This window comes from Enhydra lutris, unplaced genomic scaffold, assembly GCF_002288905.1.
Source record: "Enhydra lutris kenyoni isolate GAN:26980312 unplaced genomic scaffold, ASM228890v2 scaffoldscaffold4, whole genome shotgun sequence".
Lineage (NCBI taxonomy): Eukaryota > Metazoa > Chordata > Mammalia > Carnivora > Mustelidae > Enhydra > Enhydra lutris.
Window position 1 is genome coordinate 11,654,255 of NW_019154088.1, and position 26,164 is coordinate 11,680,418.

Here is a 26,164-nt window from a genome sequence, read left to right on the forward strand (position 1 = left end):
TATTCAAAGGACAACTTTGCATAGGTACTTTTAAAATATAAGTGTGAGGACTCCAAGCCCTTTCACCACACCTGAGTGTTATACAACACCAGAGTAATCAAAGAGTAATCAATGCAAACTCTATCATGCTTAAAATATACCACAAACAATTGAATGTGAACAGAATCCTTTTTTCAAACTTATTTTGTAATATTCTGTAATATCTTCTCAAGTGCAATTTCATGTGAATAACAGGTCTATTAACTTCTGATAGACCATTTCCTACCAACATACTGTTCTACCATAATAGCCTCCAGATTGGATCCAGATTCCATAAGTTCATTATGAAGCATCCAGAACACTCACTACTCACTTTAGGAAAATGCAGACTCCAGCTCCACAGTGAAGTGCATGAAAAATGCAAGCTCCAACCTCTTCCCCATTCACAATTTCTTGGCAGCAAATGTTCTGAGAACACAGTATGGCTCCACAGAAAAGACAAAGGACAGGGTGCTTTCGCTCATCATCTGAAGACCGTGGGCACCTCAAGGGGAAGAAAACATTCAGTATGGGGGAGAAACAATAAAAGCATGATATATTCAGTTAGCAATGAATTGTGTTCATTATTGGCTGCTTTGCAGAAAAGAAAGTTCTTAAATACACAAGAAAATGTTCATTCACTCATTCGTTTAGAGAGGGAGAGAGAAAGAGAGAATCCCACACAGGCTCTATGCCCAGGGTGAAGAGCAGGTTCCATGCCTAGTGCAGAGCCCAATGTAGGGACCCGTCTCACAACCCTGAGATCATGACCTGAGCTGAAATCAAGAGCTGGATGCCTAGCGGACTGAGCCACCCAGGTGCCCCAAAACACAAGAAAACATTTAATTATATGATTCCTCTTTAATAAAGACTTAACAAAAAAAATCTCCTGATTAATCCATAGTAAGAAAACTTATTATTAAAAATACAGTGTCCTGGGGCGCCTGGGTGGCTCAGTGGGTTAAGCCGCTGCCTTCGGCTCAGGTCATGATCCCAGGTCCTGGGTTCAAGCCCCATATCGGGCTTTCTGCTCAGCAGGGAGCCTGCTTCCTCCTCTCTCTCTGCCTGCCTCTCTGCCTACTTGTGATTTCTCTCCGTCAAATAAATGAATAAAATCTTTAAAAAAAAAAAAATAAAAAAAAAAAATACAGTGTCCTGATAATTCCCATAGTTTGGCAATTAAATATGCCTTGAGACTGAGATACTTTTATAGAATCTAGTATTCAGCTGACATGACCAATTATAGTCAACTCCCTCCTCTGGATTGGTTTCGTCAAGCTTACGTCCTCAGTATTAGAGGAATATGAACTGGTTAAGTGTAAAAAAAAAATTTTTTTTTTTATCACAAATGTGCAGTAAGGGTTTAGATACATTTTCCTGTCCATTTTGTTTAAGTATTGAGATCTTTAGGGTTAAAATAAGACTGTAGTATTAGAGTTCACACACTATCTGGGAAACAAAGCAAGTCCGTAGGAAGGAAAAAGTGACAGAGTTGACTTGCTTGAACCAAGCAGTACGCTGAGATCTATCATTTTACACAGAAGATGCTAGAGCCTTGCTGTAATGCCCCTCAAAGAGGGGTATCACTCTCTGAATTAAAGCGATAATGCTATCTTAAAAAAAAAAAAAGCTTTCTACACTCCTATCTCTGCCTTCTAATGGACATATTAGAAACATCAAGAATTCCTTTATTTGGGGAGTAATAAATAAATGCAACCGGTAAGCTGAGATCCAGTGAGGCTTAAAATGGGGTCAGAATAAAGAGCACCAAAAGAACCTCCATCTCCAATAAGGCATTAACAGTTTATTCTCTGATCCCTCATTTCTCAGGTAAGATAATAAAACCACTACTGTCTACATAGGAGCAGAAGGACTCCGTGCACATGTATTCCACTCCTGTCTCCGGGAGGTGAGGAGACTATTTTCACTTCCAGAGGGAAGAACACAATTTTAGCTCTTTTTGGATAAAGCCAAAATCTTTCACTTAGTGCAGGATGGCCGAGTCCTATCACTAATATCCTATAGAGGAAAAAAGGGGTGATACCTAAAGTATAGTAACCGGGCAGCTTACCCTCCTACAGTAGAAATGGCTCAGTCTTAATGGAAACTGATGGTGACAAAGAACTGGAAGAGATCATAAGATTTATTTTCACTTTACTTAAAACCAGTATGTAGTATCATCCAGAGGGATCTTCACTGTGATTAGTGACTAACACTCTCCTCAGATCCTTCTAGGAGCCAACAGTGATACTCCTTAACACTGGGATTCATCTATTCACTGGGATTCTGTGATAGCAATACAGCCCTAAGATTAGGAGAATCACTGCATTTGGAGCTGGATGCAATTTCTGAAACCACCTAGCTCACGTTTTAAGGGCTGAGAGGTGAATGGCTCAGCCATTTCTTTAGGTGGTTGAACCTAATCTGCATGGGACAAACAGCAAGGGAACTAAAACCAAGATCAATTCTATCTAGCACAAGAGGCGGGAGTATGGGTTGCCCAAGCCCCTGCTGGGCCCATTAAAGTCCCTGCCTTCAGGGCTCAAAGCAATGGTTGTAACAGAATGGGATAATTTCCCTAATCATTTTGGAGATCAGTGATTCTCAGAGGCCACATAAGGGCTCTTCAAACCCTCAAAATTATAATCAACTGCAATCCCTTTCTTTGCTCCTTCAAATGACAGCAAGTTATTTAACATATGACTAAGGACTACAATAGTCACTTTGTACGCCAAGGCAGTTCATTAGAATTATTAACTGGATGGGACGCCTGGGTGGCTCAGTTGGTTGGACGACTGCCTTCGGCTCAGGTCATGATCCCGGAGTCCCGGGATCGAGTCCCGCATCGGACTCCCAGCTCCATGGGGAGTCTGCTTCTCCCTCTGACCTTCTCCTCGCTCATGCTCTCTCTCACTGCCTCTCTCTCAAATAAATAAATAAAATCTTAAAAAAAAAAAAAAAAGAATTATTAACTGGTATCCTTGAAACAAAATTTAAGAGTTCTTTGTGTTTTCTGAGAGCTCTAATTAAATTTATTAAGAAGTCTGGCTGCTGTACAATGCTTACTTAATATTACAGAACTCCTAACTGAGCTTTGGAATTCCTGCCATTTGCAAAACAAGATGCTTTATTACCATGCATCATCAATAAAGTCTTGACTAGGCTTTGATTTTCAGACTGAGATTTTTGCCTTTTAATTACAAATTACTGCTAATTTCATGTCATCACTATTAATCTGGTTTGCTATGGGTGGTAGTGCGATGCCACCTGAATGTCAAGGAAACATAACTGCAACAATAGTAATTCCGGCCTATTATTTTTAAGACATGATACACTGTGATTCAAATATGAAATATTCACACACCAATGGCTAAGGCGGACATGAATATAATTTCTCCATCCAGGGGCATTACATTGGTGGTGTGCAGCTCATGAATTTATGTTATTTGAATAACTTACATCATATTATAGCAAGGTAAGTGTGAACTGTTAATGTTATATTGTAAGAGCCTATTTAGCCAGAGCAGCACCACCTGTTTAACAGCCATTTTGTTGTTTATGCAGTAAAACTTAAACTGACACTGCCCCCGCAGGGGAACTTACTTAAAAGCAAGTCTGGGAAACCAGTCCCAGGTAACAAAGCCCAAATACAAGGGTGGGTCAGTTCAGGTGGAGATAACAGCCCGAATGCAGGGATGAGTTGGGTCAGGGGAGACATCTGATCAGTAGAGTGCGCATACTGTCTCCCTAGCTACCAAGGAGTGTGGGCCCTGCCTTTTGGGCGCCAATTCTGACCAAGGCGATAGGCTAGTTCAAATGTCTACTATAGGGTAAATTGTAGTTCAATTGGCCACCCGTGTGTGACCTAGCATGACTGCAGCTTTCTCTGTGTGTTACAATCTCATTCGCCACCTGTGTGTGGCCAGGGTCAACCACATGGTCTTTGCTCTATAAAAGTTAATCTGTGAGGCAGGGAGGGCTTGCCCTCTCTGTAAGGGGCAGCCCCGATCAATCTGTTTGACGGTCGGTTTGATTCTTGATGCTTGGTGCAAAATAAAGCTTTGCTTGACCTTCGCTTTGTATCAGTCTCCCTCCTTTGACCATGGACCCATTATTGGGGGACCCAACAATATGACATTACTTTATCATATAGAATCATGTGTTTAAGCTCGTGCTGTTTTCTTATAAAAGTAACTAACAGGTAATTCATTTATGATATTCATAATGAGTACAATGTAACTTGTTTATTGCACTTCTTACCAGTCTTTATCATCCAGATTTTTTTTTTTTTTTGAAAGCAATCAGTGAAAGGGAAGAGGAAGATAAAGTCCGAGAAACACTGCATTAGTGTGGTATTTATTTTGATTGAGGTAGAGGAGAACAAGTATCAAAAAAGGCTAAGGTGGTGTACTTCTCTCTCCAGCACCCAGGCTTAAAACTGAGCCACAATGCTATTACTTGTTTTGCTGTTCTAATAAGATTTCATATAAGATTTGGCTTGCACAAACAAGGATTCTTCAGTGTTATTTCAGTGAGGATGTGGTCACCTCACTCTAATGCACATATAACAGTGCTTAAAGACACATGTATAAAAGATATTTCTAAGAGAACTATTTGTTTATGAAGTTGAAAACAGTTTATTTCAGCTGACAGATGTGCTGACCACAATTCTACAGTAGCACACTGTTAAAAGATACAGGAATAAATGATGATTCTTAGAGTGCTTTAAAAAAAAAAAAAGGCTCCTGTAGCTTTAAAAAAAAGTTGTGGGGAGATATTCTAGAACATGGTAGAGTATCAAGCTCCGAGCTCCGGGAATTGTTTCTTCTACCAATACAACTATTGATCTGGCAAGAACTGTCTGAAGCAACTATTTTGGGACTTGCAATCTAGGTGAACACTTACAGCATCCACAGGAGTGCTAAACAAAGAAAGAGGCTGGTAAGTTTCAATGAATTTTGGCTTTTTGTGTTGTGACTACCACCTTCTAACTCCCAGCCCTATAGCAGGTAGCTATGGGGGTGGCTGCCCATAATTCCGGTGTGGCTTGCTGGTGCCATGATGGGTAATAGAGATGATGTCCTCAAAAATTATGGTTGTGGGTTTAGCTCTACCTGGCAGTTTACTGGAGGGCTGACAGAGATACTGGCCATTGTTTCAACCCCTATGGACTAAAGTGACTTTCTCTGCAGTGATGGTAGAGGGAATTTAAAGAGACAGAATATTCTTCATATTTTTTTCTTCTCTTCACTTTTCTTGTTGGATACAGAAATTTAAGGAAATCTTGTCAGTTCACTGGCTGACTGCAGAGATAATGGAACAGAGACTTTAGTGGACACACAAAAAGGAACACAGTCTTTGCAAAAAACAAAAACAAAGACAAAAAAAAAAAAAAAAACCAGCTTGGAAAAGTCACTAAAGAGACACCTGAAGCCTTTATCAAGCAACAGTGGCAATTCTTGGGAATAAGGTAGAATTTGATTTGCAGAGCCACTACAATAATCAAAATGTCCCATTCTCAACAAAACTAACAGAGCTTACAAAGAAGCAGAAAAGTATGACCTATTCACAGTCAAAGCAACACTGAAAAAGAAAAAGTTGGAAAGGCGGCACGTTATAATTTCAAAACTTACTACACAGCCATGGTAATTAAAAGTGTGGTACTAGCATCAGGACAGACATATAGACCAATGGAATAGACTTTAGAATTTAGAAAGGAACCCAAACATCCATGACCAACTGATTTTCAACATGGGTGCCAAGATTATCCAAACTCTTTAAAAATGGTGCTGGGATAATTGGAAACCATATGAAAGAAAGAATGAAGTTGGACCTCCTGTCTTATTCCAGAAATTAACTCAAAACAAATCTACAGTCTAGGAGTACCTGGGTGGCTCAGTCAGTTAAACCTCTGCCTTCACCTCAGGTCATGATCCCAGGGTCCTGGGATCAAGTTCTGCATCAGGCTCTCTGCTCAGCAGGAAGCCTGCTTCTCCCTCTCCCACTCCCCCTGCTTGTTCTCTCTCTCTAATAAATAAAATCTTAAAAAAAAAAACAAAACCCAAAAAACAAACCCACAGTCTAAACATAAAGCTAAAACTACAAAACTATTCAAAGAAAACAAAGGGGTAAACCTTCATGACCTCAGATCTGGCAATGGATTTTTAGATTTGACACCAAAAACACAAGAAACAAACAAAAAAATAGGTAAAATGAACTTAAAAAAAAAAAAAGATTTTATTTATTTATTTGACCTAGATACAGCAAGAAAGGGAACACAATTGGGGAGTGGGAGGGAGAAGCAGGCTTCCATTGAGCAGGGAGCCCAAAGCGGGGCTCCATCCCAGGACACTGGGATCATGACCTGAGCTGAAGGGAGATGCTTAAGGAATGAGTCACCCAGGTGCCCTTAAAATTAACTATTACATATTGAAAACATTATGAAGAATGTGAAAACACAACCTATAGAATGGAAGAAAATATTTGCGAAATAAAAATCTGGTAAGTGCTGAATATCCAGAATATACTGAAAGAGAACAGAAGAGGCCATCCCAAAACATGCCACTTTGGCATATTGATTATTTTGAATTAAAGTTACTTAAGAAACAGCAGGTGCAAAAAGGACACTCTGACCATCTTTTGTTCTCCTGAAAGCAGGAAATAAGTCTCCCCTGTGAAGGTATCCTCCCTATACCAGAAGCATAGAAAATACCCTTACCACCAGAGACAGGGAATTCAAGGTCAAGAAGGCTGTATAGGGGCTCCTGGGTGGCTCAGTGGGTTAAAGCCTCTGCCTTCGGCTCAGTTCCTGATCCCAGGGTCCTGGGATCTAGCCCCGCATTGGGCTCTCTGCTCAGCAGGGAGCCTGCTTCCCCCACTCTCTCTGCCTACTTGTGAACCCCCTCCCGTCAAATAAATAAAAAAATCTTTAAAAAAATTTTAAAAAAAGGGCGCCTGGGTGGCTCAGTGGTTTGAAGCCTCTGCCTTCAGCTCGGGTCATGATCCCAGGGTCCTGGGATCGAGCCCCGCATTGGGCTCTCTGCTCGGCGGGGAGCCTGCTTCCTCCTCTCTCTATGCCTGCTTCTCTGCCTACTTGTGATCTCCGTCTGTCAAATAAATAAAATCTTTAAAAAAAAAATTAAAAAAAAAAAAAGAAGGCTGTATAAACAAACTCTCTTACTTCTTCATTAATTTGGTACTCTAAGCCTAAACCCCTTTGTTTTGTCAAATCTTCACAAAAAACTGTTTCTTTGACTACAAGGTATAAACCCAGTCATTTCTTTGAGTCTTGTATTTCTGTGAGCTCCCACATATGCAAAATTAAACTTTTCTCCTCTTAATCTGTCTTATGTCAATTTAATTATTTGGCTAAAGAACCCAGAGGGAGGAAAGGATTTTCCTTACCTTCAATATAGTCTTACAACTCAACAACAAAACAGACAGTCCAATTATAAGAAGGGTAAAGGACTTAAACAGATATATCTCCAAAGAACATACACAAATGTCCAACAAGGACATGAAAAGATGTTTAACATCAGTGGTCATTAAGAAAATGTATATCAAACCTCAATGAGCTACCATTTTATACCCACTAGGATAGTTTTCATTTAAAAAATAGGAAACAACAAGTGTTGACAAGGATATGAAAAACAGGAGTCCACTTATATTGTTGATGGGAATATAAATTGGTATAATTATGGAAAACAGTTTAGTGGTTATTCAAAGATTTAAACACAGAATTACCATAATGACCCAGTAATTCTACTTCTAGGAATATATACCCAAGAGAAATGAAAATATATGTCCACACAGAAACTTCTACATGAATGTTAATGGTAGCATTATTCTTTTTTTTTTTTTATTTTAATTTTTTGTTAACGTATAATGTATTATTAGCCCCACAGGTACAGGTCTGTGAATCGCCAGGTTTACACACTTCACAGCACTTACCATAGCACATACCCTCCCCAATGTCCATAACCCAACCACCTCTCCCTACCCCTCTTCCCCGGGCAACCCTCAGTTTGTTTTGTGAGATTAAGAGTCTCTTATGGTTTGTCTCTCTCCCAATCCCATCTTGTTTCATTTTTTCCATCCCTACCCCCCAAGCCTCCCACCCTGCCTCTCAAATTCTTCATATTAGGGAGATCATATGATAATTGTCTTTCTCTGATTGACTTATTTTGCTCAGCAAAATACCCTCTAATTCCATCCACATCGTTGCGAAAGGCAACATCTCATTTCTTTTGATGGCTGCATAGTATTCCATTGTATATATAACCACATCTTCTTTATCCATTCATCTGTTGATGGACATCTAGGTTCTTTCCATAGTTGGGCTATTGTGGACATTGGGTAGCATTATTCTTAATAGTCAAAAGGGGGAAATAACCTAAATGCTCATCAATGGATAAACAGATAAACAAACTCTGGTATATACATACAATGGAATATTGTTATTATTATTTTTAAGGTTTTATTTTTAAATAATCTGTACACCTAACATGGGGCTCAAACTCACAACCCCAAGATCAAGAGCTGCATAGTCCACTGACTAAGCCATCCAGGCACCCCTATGGTGGAATATTAATTTAGCCAAGAAAGGACTAAATACATACTACAACTTTTTTTTTTTTTTTTTAAGATTTTATTTATTTATTTGACAGACAGAGAGATCACAAGTAGGCAGAGAGTCAGGCAGAGAGAGAGAGAGAGAGAGAGAGAAGCAGGCTACCCGCTGAGCAAAGAGCCCGATGCAGGGCCTGATCCCAGGACACCGAGATCATGACCTGAGCCGAAGGCAGCAGCTTAATCCACTGAGCCACCCAGGTGCCCCTACATACTACAACTTAAATGACCTCAAAAACTATACCAAGTGAAAGAAGCCAGACACAAAAGGTCACACACATAGTGACTCCTTTTATCTGACTCCTTTTATCAGACTCCAGAGTAGGCAGATCCATAGAGACAGGAAGCAGATTACTGGTTACCAGGGGATCGGGAAAGAGGGAAAAGGGGAGTGATTACTTAGTGGATACAAGGATTTCTCTGGCATGATGAAAAAGTTTTTAAACTAGAGAGAGGTGGTGGTTGCACAACACTGTGAATACACTAAACAGCACTGAATTGTACTCATTATTAATTTATCATCATTAATTGCTTATTTTATGGTTCTCACTTCAATAATAAGAAAGAAACGGACAATCACTGTTATAGAGGATGCGCAGTGGTCACTTTAAAAAAAGTTTGCTAGTGGTGATACATATCAATTGCAAGCTTAAAAATTTTTTAGAAATATATTCCTTCTTACCTGAAATGAGAAGCTTGATTTAGGAGGCAGCTATAGTCATCAGGAAGCTCTATCAAACTATTTCTTTTTCTAGGGTATCTAGAAACATAATTTAAAAGACAATTTTACTTCTGAGTAAATAAGCCCATGTCAAAAATTGACCAAGTAATAGAAGGACAAGTATTTTAAAAATAACAAAAGGATCCATACTTGAAACCCACAGTAATTCCTCCTGTTGAGTACATTAAATCCAAGTTTCTTGGCCTAGAATTTCAAATCCTTCATCATCTGGTTTCCCTTCCAAACTCAAATCCCACTATTTCCTAAGACTAAATGTTTTAGCTAAATTTCCATGATAGCTAGGAAGGTAACATAAAGATGTTGTTAAGAACACAGACTTCATGACTAATACATAGGCACTCCTCATTAAATGTAGGAGGCAGAGATAGAGAGAGAGAGAGAAAGATGGAGGAACACAGAAAAAAGGATTGTAAAAGTTAAAAAAAAACAAAAAACCCACACACAAAAAAACCCACAGACTTCATCTGAAATCAGACAGACCTTGCTACAAATCCTAAATTCTTATACCTGACAAGTCACTGAACTTTAGCCTTTATTTCCTGGTCTGTAAATAGAGGATGGATATATTATCCTTTCTCAGTCATAAGGTATATCATCAATTTAATAACACATTTCTGAGGTGGTGGGGGGAGAAAAATATAAAGATTCGTGCTGATTTAAGAAATGTTAAATATAAATACTAGTATGGAAGAAGCTCACAGCTATTGAGGACTTAATAAGATACTGAAGTGGAATATAAAATACTTAGTACTTGATAACATGTTTGCAAATATTATTATTCATTCTTACCATACAATACAGATACAATAAAAGCCTTACAAATATGCCCTGGAAATGTCATGTGAATCATGTGGAAATTCTATCCTCAAATCCCAATCACCTTAAATTCTTTATTATTATTATTATTATTATTATTTTTATTTGAGAGAGAGGGAAAGTGGGAGAGATCACAGAGGTAGCAGACTCACTGCTGAGCGGGGAGACCCTGATGTGGGGCTTGATCCTAGGACCCCGAGATCATGATCCAAGCCGAAGGCAGACACTTAACAGATGGAGCCACCCAGGTGACCCCCAGTTAACTTAAATTCTCTAATTCCTTCTATGTTCAGCTAAAAATTATCTCCTCTAAGACTGTGCATTATTAAGAATATTTTACTCTTTAAATTTCTGTAGCATTAACAGTATATTCATACATATACTATTTAATTTTATGTCTTTAGTTTATGTACATAATTAGATTGTAAATTACCCACGACCAAAAAGCTGCATGTGTTAGGTCTTTTAACTCTCCCAAATTATTTTAGCACCATGCTGAGGAAATAGTAGGTGTCTAAAAGGCACACAATGAACTGAAATAAAGGAAAAACTGTGTGAGATTAACAGCTTTAAAACACGTACTCATCTTTTAAATTTTTCTCTCTATTCTCTTTTCTTGGTGATGTGAATACTACTGTATCGAAGTTATAAAAGCTGGATCAGTAATCTCTAAATCACTAAAGTTGGGTTAAGGAGCAGGTAGAATACGGGGAAGGAAGTTCGAGGGGTAAGAAAGATGAGAAAAGAAGGTGGCAAATACTCATTGTGCCACAGTTGTTTGGTTTAGCCATGAGAAAACAGTACTGATGTCAGCAATTAAGGTTGGGGGTCAATTCTTCTGCTTGTTTACTGATGCAATTCAACTGGAATAAAAATTAGACACATATATAACATAAAAAGGCCTTGGAGAGGATACAAAGAAAATAAGCATGCAGTCTGGGCCCTGAGTTTACTGTTGAGTGCTTTGTAGTGCTGGCAGGCACACATGAACACACATCTGAGAGCTTATTACTAGAACAGACTTGCAGGAGGAGGTCACATTTGAATTAGTCTTTGAGGAAGAGGTGGATTCTGATTAAGCCGTAACAGTTGGGGGCTGAGGAACAGTTTTGTTGGGTAGTCTTTAAGTATATAGATCAGAAGGGAAGGGAAAGAGGGAACGGTTCTATTTATATCTTACTCTATTCTCAAAAGGAAAAAAGTGGAGTGTTGTAATACTGTTACTATTTTTTTATTTTAATAAACTGGCAGCTCCAAAATGCCATCTCCTCCTGTGCCTTTTAATAAGTATGTTAGAGCTTAACGGAGAGGAGCTGGTGGAATGAAACAATTTAAGAGGGAGAGGATAGCCACTCCAAGAAAAAAATCAGTTGTAGGAAGAATCCAATTCCTGGCAAAGACTTAAAAGAAACATAGGGAAACAATGTACTGAGTGAGAATGAAGAAGAAAGACTGGACTGCATGTTCCACAAACCAACTACTTTTGGAAACACAACCTGTAGATGGGGGGAAAGGATTGAGAAGGAAAACCAACCTGACTACAGTGCTTTTTTGCTTCAAACAGTTTAGTAATGCAGGATCTGCACACCACCTATATGGGGAGCCAAGAGAAAAGCAAACAGGTCGTCACAACTTCAGCACAGTCTACATCCATGAGTCACCCACTCCAAATCCTTCTGTCCCTTCTTTCCATGTTGCCTCTGTTAGACTTCTGTCTCACATCTTATCCCTTGGCTTTTCTTTCCTTCATTTTTGTGTCTGTTTATTTTCCCCCTTTCTTTTGTTCACCTCTTTTAAATTTAATTAATTAATTTATTTGAAGATTTTATTTGTTTATTTGAGAGAGAGAGAGAGAGAGACAGAGATAGCGAGATAGAGCACAGGCAGGAAGAAGAGGGAGAAGCAGGCTCCTGAGCAGGAGCCTGATGTGGGGTTCAATGCCAGGACTCTAGGATCATGACCTGAGCCGAAGGCAGATGCCTAACTGACTGAGCCACCCAAATGCCCCATTCATCTTTTTTTAAAAGGGCTAATCAATCAAGGTCTTGCTAGAAAAACAGAAACCATTCTGAAGAAGGAATTTAATACCAGGAATTGGTAATAAAGGTGACAGAAGGGCTGGGAACCCAACCAGGAGACAAAAAAGCAAGGCAATCCAAAGATTAGCCAATAATAGTAAGCCACCACTTCTCCCAGGCTGCAGGAACAAAAGGAAGTTTTGGTATTATTACCCCGCTGGGGTCAGTGGTGGATACTGGCAAGAAATGGCAGCTGTGGGGAAGAGTAGTACAAGGAATGGTAATCATGGTGGGACAAGTGGAAAGTCCAGCTGCCATGGCTGCTGGACTTATCTCTAACTCACTGAATGTGTGAATTAGGAATCTCCTATTTTTTTGTTAACCCACTTCAATCAAGTCTAATCAATCTAGAAGCTTAGCAAATAATTTTTTTTTAAAGATTTTATTTATTTATTTGAAACAGAGAGAGAGAGATCACAAGTAGGCAGAGAGGCAGGCATAGAGAGAGAGGAGAAAGCAGGCTCCCCGCTGAGCAGAGAGCCCGATGCGGGCCTCGATCCCAGGACCCTGAGATCATGACCTGAGCCGAAGGCAGAGGCTTAACCCACTGAGCCACCCAGGTGCCCTTAGCAAATAATTTTAATTTAAAATTTCCAAACTATATAATGACCCAACAATGATATTTTACTCTTACAGTACCTCTGGAGGAGGGGTCTTACAGTATCCCAATATTCCTGAAAAAGTAGGAACAAATTTGTGGGTAAAGACAGATAGCTACAGAGTGCACCGTACTCTCCTTCTGCAGAATCTGCAAGAGAATAAAAATACATTTAATAAGCACATTATTCTTACCTGGTCAACCTGTGAATAGAGTTTCTTCATTGTTTATGTTCATTTCTATACTCCATAAAACTTGGAGACAAGCCACAGTGATCCTTTCAAAACGCAAATCTGATTCATTCTCCTGATGAGGTTTCTCCAATGCCACTCCACCACAAGGCACAAAACACAAAGTCCTTATCGTGGCAATAAAGGCCCTTCATAAGCTGTCCCTGGCTGCCTCTTGAACCTCATCTCTTACCACCCTCACCCTGTTCATTATGTTTCAGCTACACTCATCTTTTTATTATTCTTTGATGATGTCAAGCAAAGCTTTGCATTTAGTGTTCCTTTTGCTTAGGAATACTCTTCCTTCAACTCTCTGTCCAGTTCAACCCCATCTTTATTTCAATGTCTCTTTGCTCAATGTGTCCTCAAAGAGAAGTCTTCCATGACTATCTATGAAACGTATTATTCCAGCCCAGCACTCTCTATCCCCTTGACCTGCTTTATTTTTCTTGGTAGCACTCATCACCACTTACATTTATCTGTTTGTATACATTCAGTCTCCTCCCAATAAAAGACTTAATCTTACTCTCTGTTGTATTACAGCACTGACTAGATAAATTAATACATGCTTTTCTAAATGGAAACAACAGCTCTGTATGGGCAACTACTTGGAAAGTAGCCCTCCATTTACAGGCATACCATGGAGATAATCGTGGGTTTGGTTCCAGACCGCCACAATAAAGCCAGCATTGCAGTGAAGCAAGTCAAGTGAATTTCCGGTTTCCCAGGGCATATTAAAGTTATGTTTCTACTATACTTTAGTCTATTTAGTGTGCAATAGCATTAGGTCTAAAACAACAAGGTACAGACATTAATTAAAAAATACTTTACTGCTAAAAAATGCTAACCATCATCTGAGCTTTCAGCTAGTCATAATCAATCACCATAGGTCACCCTCACAAATATAATAATGAAAAAAATTGAACTATTGCAAGAATACTCATAATGTGACACAGACATGAAGTGAGCAAATGCTGCCGGAAAAATCGTGCTGACAGACTTGCTTACCACACATTTGCCACAAACCTCTAATTTGTAAAAAACACAGTATCTGCAAAGCACAGTAAAGTCATGCACAATAAAACAAGGTATGCCTATATATAGAACCATAACCTAGATCAAGTAAGCCCTACTGAACTGAGTTCAAGAAAAAGCTGAGAGCCAGTAAAGCTGAGCTGTTCAGCTTAATCTCAACAGACAAAAGCATGACTCTGAACAATTCTGGTGATGCTTACAAAATATACAAATGTTCTGAATTTTACCTACACAAAGCTACAAGGAAGCCTTGTCTACTTTGATCTAGATTAAAGGCAAGTAAAGAATGGATGTGATTGTTACTCAGATATGTGTGTCCTTGGTTTGTTCCAACAGGAGTCTCCTCGCAGCAGTTTAGTTCTTTTATAACAGTCATATGTTCAAAATTCAAATAACAGAGTATACAAAAAAGTTTTCCCTCTACTTAGCTAAAACATTCTCTTCCCTAAAGGTACCAATGTTTCTAATTTTTTGCATATCCTTTCTGTTATATTCTGTGCTCATTTTATAAGCTCAAGTACATAAACTAGACCTAGAGAGGAGCCATGAGTAGGTTTTGCATAGTATGAGGCTAATCTCATTTTTGGTCTCACTTTTAACCTACACCACAGCAGGCGTACACATGCTAGGAGTGAGCACTGATTGAAGAGACAGGGAATAGACAAGTGGTTTTGCCTGTCCCCACTTAATATTTCTGAGGTTGAAGATAAGGGAAAAAATCCCTTATTTACTACTCTGAGATTTCATCTTCCTACTTACTGGTTAGCAGTTCTTCAGGTGGAGTTATTCCAAGTAAATAATGGAAAAACAATGCAGCACAGCGAAGGTAAGGGGTGATGCCATTCTTCAGTGAGGCCCACAAATACCAGCCAGGAACACCACTGCCAATGCAGCTAAGAGGCAATAATTCCAGAAAAGAACAGAACAGTAATCAGACTAAAACTCTAGACACATCCTCTTTTAAAAACATTGCTAAATATTTAAATATTTTTTATCCATTTAATACAAAATATTTAACTGGCAGTAGCTTTTATCTTTAAACCTAAAAGTTTCCTAAAGAAAACCACAGATCTTGCATCTTTTACCATGTAGACTTCTAAAGCAAATAACTATTATCTTCTTTTTTTTTTTTTTTTTGGTCAGAGAGAGAGGGAGAGAGAGCAAGCACAGGCAGACAGAATGGCAGGGAGAGGCAGAGGGAGAAGCAGGCTCCCCGCCAAGCAAAGAGCCCGATGTGGGACTCGATCCCAGGACGCTGGGATCATGACCTGAGCCGAAGGCAGCTGCTTAACCAACTGAGCCACGCAGGCGTCCCTATCTTCATTTTTTATAAGAGTAAAGATGTGTCCAAACTTGTCTCAGTCTCAGAAACAAATGGGTATCTGTTATTTCAAAAGCCCTTAACTAATTTTTAAAAACTGGAATTAAAATTGTTCAAAAGTTACTCTGCCGAACAACTGAACTAAAAGGTGGAATTATTTTTATTTTTTTAAAGATTTTATTTATTTATTTGAGAGAGAGAGAGAGAGAACATGAGCAGGGGGTGGGGGGCAAAGGGAGAGAGAGAGAGAAGCAGACTCCTCTTTGAGGAGGAAGCCCAGACGTGGGGTTCGATCCTATGACCAGAGCCAAAGGTAGACACCCAACCGACTGAGCCAACCAGGCACCCCTAAGTTTGAATTATTAAAACAATACTCAAATAGGCTGGACTAATAGACTGCTACTCACCCATTTGTGTATTGAGAAACTTCTGCCAAGAAAGAAGATGCAGAACGAGCCTCTTCACTCTCTTCTTGAACCTGAGCAAGGGGAAGTTCTGAAAAAGAAATTCTGAAAGATAAATCTATGAATTTGCTATTCAATGTATAAATTAGACCTCAATTTTATGGTTCCAGGATAATAAACAATGTCAACTCGAATGAGGTTCTTTTCCTTGTTCTCGATCTAAATAGCTGATTTTAAAGATTAAAACTGTTAAGGAAACTTTATCAGAATATTAGGTGGAGAAATAAATAGGGCAGAATCACATGGATGTTTAACAAATATTTATCTCAGGGGTGCCTGGGTGGCGTCGTTGGTCAAGGGTCCAACTCCTAGTTTTGGCTCAGGTCGTGACCTCAAAAGGGGCATGAGATCGAGCCCTGGGTGGAGTGCTGTATCAGGCTCTGTGCTCAGCAGGAAGTCTGCTTGAGATTTTCTTTCTCTCAAATAAATAAATATTTATCTTATTGTAATATGACCAGGTAAACAAATCAGTGGTCATCTGCTCTGGGTTCCTAGGAGTCTTAGGTAACAGGTAGAAATTCAACCTCTAGAAAGGGAAGTACATGGCTGTCCTGACTTTATGCTCAAGCAATGAAACACATTAAAAAGAACCTTGTAAGGTAATTTTTCTCCATTAATCTGTCCTTAAGGAGGACCATCCTAAACCTTTCCAGCAATTGGTAACTCACCCAACTTACGTTAAAACTCTGGGTAAGCCACTTAAATTCTCTGAACTTTAGTTTTACTATATTAAAAGGGGGACAAAAATGCCAACCTTGTAGTTCAATGTGACAGATGGTTACAGCTCATTTGAATACTGTTCTCTTTAAAAATGCTTTTTAAAAATATACATTAATTCATCTCAAAGACAACTAAAATTACCCTGAGTCTCTTACTTTGGTTCTATTGCTAGTTTTTCTCCTTTCCAATTAGGATCTCTTAAGGAAATATATACTTTTCAAATATATATATATATTTTTAGAGGATATAAATGAGTTTTTAAAAAATATTTTATTTATTTGACAGAGAGAGAAACAGAAAGAGATAGAGCGCAAACAGGGGGAGCAGCAGAGGGAGAAGGAAAAGCCGACTCCTTGCTGAGCAGAGAGCCTGACACGGGACTCGATCCTAGGACACTGGGATCATGGCTTCAGCCAAAGCTTAACAGACTGAGTCACCCAGGCACCCCAAGAAATACACACTTTTTTAAAAAGAGGAAAATAGGGGTGCCTGGGTGGCTCAGTGGTTAAAGCCTCTGCCTTCGGCTCAGGTAATGATCTCGGGGTCCTGGGATCGAGTCCCGCGTTGGGCTCTCTGCTCAGCAGGGAGCCTGCCTCCTCCTGTCTCTCTCTGCCTGCTTCTCTGCCTCCTTGTGATCTGTCTGTCAAATAAATACAAAAAAAAAAAAAAATCTTTAAAAAGAGGAAAATACATTATCGTATTGGTATTTCCAATTTAAATATAACAGTTCAATATTTGTACATGATTGACGTAAATTTTATATGCAATGAAATATACAAATATTAAAAATACCAGTTGATGAGTTTTGACAAATGCAAACACCCATGTACAAGATTTTTTTTAGTTAATAAATTTTATTTTTTTAAGGCAATTTTAGCTTGATTACAGAACCGAGTGGAAAGCACAGAGTTCCCATATACTCGCTGTCCCCACACATCCATCATCATCCCTGACTACTGACATCTAGTACCAGAGTGGTACATTTGTTACAATCAATAAACCTCTACTGACACATCATTATCATCCAAAGTCCACAGTTACCATTAGATTCATTCCTGGTGTTGTATATTCGGCAGGTTTTCACAAATATATAACATGTATCCACTATTATAGCATCATACAGAGTAGTTTCACTGCCCTAAAAATCCTCTCTGCTCTGCCCATTCACACATCTCTCTCCTCTAACTTCTGGCAATTGTGGATACTTTTACAGTTTTCAAAGCTTTACCTTTTCCAGAAGTCATATACATATAACTCTTGAACAACACTGGGGGCGAAGGGTGCCAACCCCTGGCACAGTCAAAAACCTACCCAAACCTTTTGACACCCTAAAAACCTTACCAACAGCCTACTGTTGACTGGAAAACATATTTTGTATATGTATTTTATATATATATATATATATATATATATATATATATATATACACATACACACATATATATATATATGCTACATGTTGTGTATTTTGTATGTTATATACTGTATTCTTACAATAAAGTAAGCTAGAGAAAATTTGTTAAGAAAATTGTAAGAAAAAATATATTTATAGTACCATATTGCATTTATTAATAAAAGAAAAACCCATATGAGTAGACCCTCTTAGTTCAAACTTGTGTCATTCAAGGATCTATTATGGTTGGAATCATACAGTATGCAGCCTTTTCAGATCTGCTTCTTTCATGAAGTATCACACATTTAAGCTTCCTCTATGTCTGTTCATTGTTTGAAGGCTTGTTTCTTTCTGCACTGAAAAATATTCCATTGCCTGGATGTACCACAGTTTACTTATTTATTCACCCACCGAAGAACATGTAGTTGCTTCCAAATTTTGGGAATTATGAATAAAGCTGCTATGAACATCTGTGTGTAGGTTTCTGTATGGACACAGGTTTTTAGTTCATTTGGGTAGATGACTGCTGCATCATATGGTAGGAGTAGTTTAGCATTGTAAGAAAGTGCCAAACTGTATCTCAAAATGGCACAGAATTCCTTTCAACAATGAGTGAGAATTCCTGTTGCTCTACATCCTCACCAGTACTGAGCATTGTCAGTGTTTTGGATTTTAACTATTCTAATAGGTGCGTAATGATATCTCATTTTAATTTGCAATTCCCTAATGACTTGTGATATTGAACATCTTTTCATATGCTTACTTGCCATCTATAGATCGTATTTAGTGAGGTGTCTTTTGCTTATTTTTATCTTATTTATTATTAACATATAATGTATTATTTTTATCAGGGGTACAGGTCTGTGAATCATCAGTCTTACACAATTCACAGCACTCACCATAGCACATACCCTCCCCAATGTCCATCACCCAGCCACCCTATCTCTCCCACCAATCCTCAGTTTGTTTCCTGAGATTAAGAGTCTCTTATGGGGGCCGCTGGGGTGGCTCAGTGGGTTAAAGCCTCTGCCTTCAGCTCAGGTCATGATCCGAGGGTCCTGGGATCGAGCCCCGCATCTGGCTCTCTGCTCAGCAGGGAGCCTGCTTCCTCCTCTCTCTCTCTCTCTCTCTCTCTCTCTCTGCTTGCCTCTCTGCCTACTTGTGATTTCTGTCAAATGGATGAATAAAATCTTAAAAAAAAAAAAAAAAGAGTCTCTTATGGGTTGTCTCCCTCCCCGGTCCCATCTTGTTTCATTTTTATCTCCCTTCTCCCTACAACCCCTGCCCTGCCTCTCAAATTCCTCATATCAGAGGGATCATATGATAATTGTCTTTCTCTGATTGACTTATTTTGCTTAGCATAATACCCTCTAGTTCCATCCACATCATTGCAAATGGCAAAATTTCATTTTTATTGATGGCTGCATAGTATTCCATTGTATATATATACACCACATCTTTAAAAAAAATTTTTTTAAAGACTTTATTTATTTGTCAGGCAGAGATCACAAGTAGGCAGAGAGGCAAGCAGATAGAGAGGGGGAAGCAGGCTCCCCATTGAGCAGAGAGCCCCATGCGGGGCTCGATCCCAGGATTCTGAGATCATCACCTGAGCTGAAGGCAGAGGCTTAACCCACGGAGCCACCCCTTCTTCTTTATCTACTCATCTGTTGATGGACATCTAGGTTCTTTCCATAGTTTGGCCGTGGACACTGCTGCTATAAACATTGGGGTGCACGTGCCCCTTGGATCACTACATTTGTATCTTTAGGGTAAATACCCAGTAGTGCGATTGCTGGGTTGTAGGGTAGCTCAACGTTCAACTTTTTGAGGAACCTTCATGCTATTTTCCAGAGTGGCTGTACCAGCTTGCATTCCCACCAACAGTGTAGGAGGGTTCCCCTTTCTCTGCATCCTCTCCAACACCTGTTGTTTCCTAACTGGTTAATTTTAGACATTCTGACTGGCGTGAGGTGGTATCTCACTGTGGTTTTGATTTGTATTTCCCTGATGCCAAGTGATGTTGAGCACTTTTTCATGTGTCTTTTGGCCACTTGGATGTCTTCTTTGCAGAAATGTCTGTTCATGTCTTCTACCTATTTCTTGATTGGATTATTTGTTCTTTGGGTGTTGAGTTTGATAAGTTCTTTATAGATTTTGGAGACTAGCCCTTTATCTGATATGTCATTTGCAAATATCTTTTCTCATTCTGTCCTCTTTTGGCTTTGTTTTGATTTTGTTGACTGTTTCCTTTGCTGTGCAAAAGGTGTTGATCTTGATAAAGTCCCAAGAGTTCATTTTTGCCCTTGCTTCCCTTGCCTTTGTTAATGTGTCTAGGAAGAAGTTGTTGTGGCTGAGGTTGAAGAGGTCACTGCCTGTGTTCTCCTCAAGGATTTTGATGGATTCCTGTCTCATGTTGAGGTTTTTCATCCATTTTGAGTCTATTTTAGTGTGTGGTGTAAGGAAATGGTCCAGTTTCATTCTTCTGCATGTGGTTGTCCAATTTTCCCAACACCATTTGTTGAAGAGACTGTCTTTTTTTCCATTGGATATTCTTGCTTTGTCGAAGCTATTCCTGCTTTGTTGAAGATCAGGTGACCATACAGTTGAGGGTCCATTTCTGGGCTATTTTGTTCCACTGATCTGTGTGTCTGTTTTTATGTCAGTACCACACTGTCCTGATGATTACAGATTTGTAATAGAGCTTGAAGTCTGGAATTGTGATGCTGTCAACTTTGGTTTTCTTTTTCAATATTCCTCTGACTATTCGGGGTCTTTTCTTGTTCCATATAAATTTTAGGATTATTTGTTCCATTTCTTTGAAAAAAAAATGGATGGTATTTTGATAGGGATTGCATTAAATGTGTAGATTGCTTTAGATGGCATAGACATTTTCACAATATTTGTTCTTTCAATCCATGAGCATGGAACATTTTTCCATTTCCTTGTGTCTTCCTCAATTTCTTTCATGAGTACTTTATAGTTTTCTGAGTACAGATTCTTTGCCTCTTTGGTTAGGTTTATTCCTAAGAGAACCTATTTTAAGGTTTTGGGTGTCCTTTGTTTATTTTTTTATTGTTGAATTAACAGTTCTCTCTATATTTTATAGAACAGTTATTCAGATGTGTCTTTTGCAAATATTTTCTCTTAGTCTGTGGTTTGTCTTTTCATTCTCAACACTGTCCTTTGCAGAACAGAAGTTTTTAATTGTAATGAAGTCCAGCTTATTAATTATTTCTTTAATGGATTTTACCTTTGGCCTTGTATCTAAAAAGTCACTGCACACCCCATGGTCATCTAGGTTTTCTCCTACACATTCTCTTCTAATAGTTTTGTATTTTACATTCAGGCCTATTAACCATTTTTTTTTTTAAATGAACCATTTTTAGTTAACTTCTATAAAGGTTGTAAGATGTGTGTCTGTCTTATATGTGGGTGTCCAATTGTTACAGCAACATTTGTTGAAAATCAGGTTATCTTGGCTCCATTTGTCCTTGTTCCTTTATCAAAGATCAATTAACTGTATTTATGTATACAGATTTTTTTGGGCTCTCTATGCTGGTCCACTAATCTACTGGTCTGTTTTTTTCAGTCTTGATTCCAGTAGTTTTAGAGTAAGTTCTGAAGTCAGGTAATGTCAGTCCTCTAACTTTGTTCTTCCCCTCCAGTACTGAGATGGCTATGCTGGATCTTTCTCCTTTTCATATATTTATATTTTTCATATATTTATATTTTATATTTTCATATAAACTGTAGAATCAGTTTGTCAATAACCACATAATAACTTGCTAGAATTTTGACTGGGAAATTATTGGGTTTTTACTTAACTTTTCTGAATTTATTCTTTTAAGTTTTTAGTTTTAATTCCATTATAGTTAACAGAGAGTATTGTAGTAGTTCCAGGTGTACAATACAGTGATTCAACAATTCTATACCTTGTAAGTGTACTTTCAATCTCCTTCACCTATTTCACCCATTCCCCCACACACCTCCCCTCTGATATGCTTTATTATTATTATTATTTTTTTTTTTAATATTGTATTTATTTATTTGACAGAGAGACACAGCGAGAGAGGGAACACAAGCAGGGGGAGTGAGAGAGGGAGAAGCAGGCTTCCCACCAAGCCGGGAGCCTGATGCGGGGCTCGATCCCAGAATCCTGGGATCATGACCTGAGCCGAAGGCAGACGCTTAACGACTGAGCCACCCAGGTGCCCCTGCTTTATTATTTTTTAAAAAAGATCTTATTTATTTGAGAGAGAGAGCACTAACAAGGGGAAGGGTAGAGGGAGAAGCAGACTCCCTGTTGAACTGGGAGGCTGACACAGGGCTCTATCCCAGAATTCTGGGATCATGACCTGAGCTGAAGGCAGATACTTAACCGACTGAGCCACCCACGTACCCCTTTATTTTATTTTTCAAGTTTTATTTATTTAAGTAATCTCTACCCCCCATGTGGGGCTTGAAGTTATGATCAAGAGTCACATGCTCTTACAACTGAGCCAGTAAGGGTGCCCCTGAAATGCTTTATTTTAAATTAGTACCCTCAGTTAATTTTTTTCCAAAAAGAACATCTTTTACTTGAAGCATACTTCAGAATGCATAGTTCTGAATTAATTCTCAAGTCTCCTCCTTCCTACACTAAAAATCTTGGGTCCCAGTGACATTTACACAAATACTTACTTGGTTTATCCTAAAAATTACCTAAAATAATTTCAAAATAACAATACTAGAACTTAGTACCATTTTGTACTGCTAATATGAATTTAGTTTAATGATTTTTTTTGTTAGTTCTTTTATTGTCAGAATATATCCTATTGGGGAAGTAGAGTTGAAATACCGTGTTTTAGGGGTGCCTGGGTGGCTCAGTTCTTCAAGCATATGCCTTCAGCTCAGGTCATGATCCTGGGGTCCTGGGATTGAGCCTCATGTAGGACTCCCCACTCAGCAGGGAGTCTGCTTGTCCCTCTCCCTCTGCCCCTCCCCATGCTTGTGTGTTCTCTCTCCCAAATAAATAAATAGAATTTTAGAAACAAAACAAAACAAAACTACATTAAAAAGACACTTACAGGAGTCTTTGCTCAAATCCCTGACTCTCTACCTTATCTAGAGGCAACTCTTCTTTTGGTTTATACTTCTTTTGTTTCATTTATAAAAAATATAAGCAAATATGAATATATGTAAGCATATATATGGATACATATACCTAAAATACCTTACACAAAGACATTATACTACAACTACTGTTCTGCACCCTACTTTTTTCACTCTTAAGAAGTATATCCTAGAGATTACTTCTTCAGTAGATCTTGCTCATTCCTTTGTATGGCTGCAGAAAATTCCATTATATGCATATACCATAGGATATTCAACCAATCTCTGGGGTTTTTATTATTCCAAATAATACCACAAATGAATAATCATGTGCATATATCCTTTCATATTTTTGCCAGTATGGCTTTGGGACAGATTCTTAGAAGTAGAGTTGGTAGGTCAATGAATAAATGTGTATTTAGTTTTGTTAGACGTTGTTCTAAAGTCACTTTAATTATCCATTTTCTAAATTACCTGAATTTTCAGGAGCCCTTCTTTTTTTTTAAAGATTTTATTAATTATTTGAAAGACAGAGATCACAAGTAGGCAGAGAGGCCGGCAGAAAGAGAGGGGGAAGCAGGTTCCTTCCTGAGTAGAGAGCCCAATGCGGGGCTCGATCCCAGGACCCCAGGATCATGACCTGAGCCAAAGGCAGAGGCTTTAACCCACTGAGCCACCCAGTTGCCCCAGGAGCCCTTCTTGATCACTGACAGCCAGGAAGCAGACTTTACTTTCAACTAAGAGCAGAGTTTAAGAGAATAACTACATCATGATTCCATGATGCTGTATTATTCAGGTATCTGTGAGTGAACATTTGTCCAAAAAAACATTTAATGAATACCTATTTGGACTTTAACTTTATGAGAAAAGATTTTAAAATCTGAATGTTCTCTACTCAAGAAACTTGCAGGGGGGAAGGAGTAGTGAGAAAGGAGAACCAGGGAAAGAAGCAGAACAGCATAAAATTATAAAATAAAATACTATGTGACAAATGCTATAAAACATTCTATTATCATTCTAGCTGGAGGAATCAAAAATGGTTTCATAAACAGGCTTATCAAAATTATTTAGCAGGGACAAATGTCAGAGAGACTAATCCCCAACCCTGAAATTAGGAAATCTGAAAAAGGGTACAGCAGGTCCAAATGGTTTCCCTGTATATCTGGAGAGCAGCCACAAGTTAGAGAATCAAGTGGTTTAGCTAATTTATCCCTTTCGTAGCTCTTCTTTTTATTTAAATAGCATCCATAAAGAAACAAATGATCATTCAACAAGAGATATAACACAGAATTTAGAAATATATATATATATATATATTTATATATATACATATATATATATGGGCGCCTGGATGGCTCAGTTGGTTTGGCTCAGTTGGTTAAGTGACTGCCTTTGGCTCAGGTCATGATCCTGAAGTCCCGGGATCAAGTCCCACATCGGGCTCCCTGCTCAGCGGGGAGTCTGCTTCTCCCTCTGACCTCTCCCCTCTCATGCTCTTTCTCTCTCTCTCAAATAAATAAATAAAATCTTTAAAAAAAAAAGAAATATATATGTATATATACATGATTAATCACAAGCAAAATGAATTTTGCCAACAAACCATGGGTAATTATTATTTACAGTTAACATCTGATGGGAGCTTTACCTGTGTCTATAGTAAGAAGGATCTGAAGCATGTGTGCCATGGTGATCAAATGGAAGAGATAAAGGTGGGTATAAGAAGAACTAATTGATGACGGCTGCAGATCAACAGTGTCCTCCCAATACAAGGATGGGAATGCTAACACAGCACCAACCTATGAGAGAAAATGGACATCAACATGTGTGACAACAAACATCAGCATGGGCTAATCTTATAACCAAATATATCAGATTTGTTCGTTTGTTTTTTTTATAACCACCATATTTTTCCTAATTATTCAACAGAGTATCTTAAAATATAGTGTACCATAAATGGAGAACAAAAGTCATCACCAAATAGGTTACCCTTTCCTGAAACTTCTTATTCTAGGAGTGGTCTCAATCCTGTCTGTGGCTCAGAAGACTCAACATTACAGTAACTTGGGGAGCTCTTAAAATAACACTGGTTCACAGGCCAATCCAATCAAATCAGAATCTTAGGGTATAGGGCCAAGTTACTGGCATTCTTTTTGAAGTTTTCCTAAAGATTCCAAAAGACAAGAATGACCACCACCGGGCAGAGTTCTGGACAATGAGAGGTGGAGAATAATGGCTAACCCATATTCACAAACTCTATGGTCCCAACCTCACCAATGATCTCTCTAGAGAACTCATTTTGAAGGAATGGGGTCACTGCAGGGAGGGAAAACCTCTCTAAGAAATTCACAGAACAGGGGCGCTTGGATGGTTCAAATGGTTAAGTATCTGCCTTCAGCACAGGTCATGATCCCAGAGTCCTCATGCTAAGCAGGGAACCCGCTTCTCCCTCTTCTTCTGCCTCTGGCTCTCCTGCTTGGGCTCTGTCTCTTTCTCTCTCTCAAATGAATAAATAAAAAAAATCTTTAAAAAAAGGAAAAAAAAAAAAAGAAACTCACGAAACAGTTGCCATCCATCCACAGGTGTTTGGGGGAAGCCTAGATGTGTCAAGGGCTTGGTTCCCAACATCAAATAATCAATGATTTTAAGATAGCTCACATTGTCATTCATGCTTATAATGTAAACAAGAAAAAGGTGGAGGAGGAACGCATAATATTTATTTAGACAAAGTCTGCTTGGACAGACACCAACTATATGTATAATCAACTAGGATGATACCTGTTACAAAATAAAGAGTATAAAAATGCTTTCATTTTTTTTCTTTCCACATTCTTTATTTTTATAGATTAACTTATAATTATAGGTGGTTGTGAATGAGTAAATGAGTAAATGTGGGACAGCAATGAGCTTCCAGAAGAAAAGCATGTTGCTATCACCCCATACTGAGTAACCAAAAATCAATGCACATGCAGTCATGAGTAGGCCCCACACAGCAAATGTTTGGTGGCTATCTGAGATTGATCTCGGTAT

The 26,164-nt window shown here is 38.6% G+C and overlaps 1 protein-coding gene across 2 annotated transcripts in view; it reads right to left on the reverse strand.

The window, feature by feature from the left end:
* Positions 1-26,164, reverse strand: part of LOC111158765 (ubiquitin protein ligase E3 component n-recognin 1) — a 145,604-nt gene that overhangs the window by 4,146 nt on the left and 115,294 nt on the right. For both annotated transcript variants that reach the window (XM_022521027.1, XM_022521035.1), the window contains exons 39-45: positions 24,783-24,933; positions 15,874-15,961; positions 14,905-15,038; positions 12,922-13,030; positions 11,739-11,795; positions 9,329-9,406; positions 353-523 (exon numbers count right to left, since the gene is read on the reverse strand). In XM_022521027.1, the coding sequence (XP_022376735.1) occupies positions 353-523; positions 9,329-9,406; positions 11,739-11,795; positions 12,922-13,030; positions 14,905-15,038; positions 15,874-15,961; positions 24,783-24,933 (788 nt within the window). The remainder of the gene's footprint in view (positions 1-352; positions 524-9,328; positions 9,407-11,738; positions 11,796-12,921; positions 13,031-14,904; positions 15,039-15,873; positions 15,962-24,782; positions 24,934-26,164) is intronic.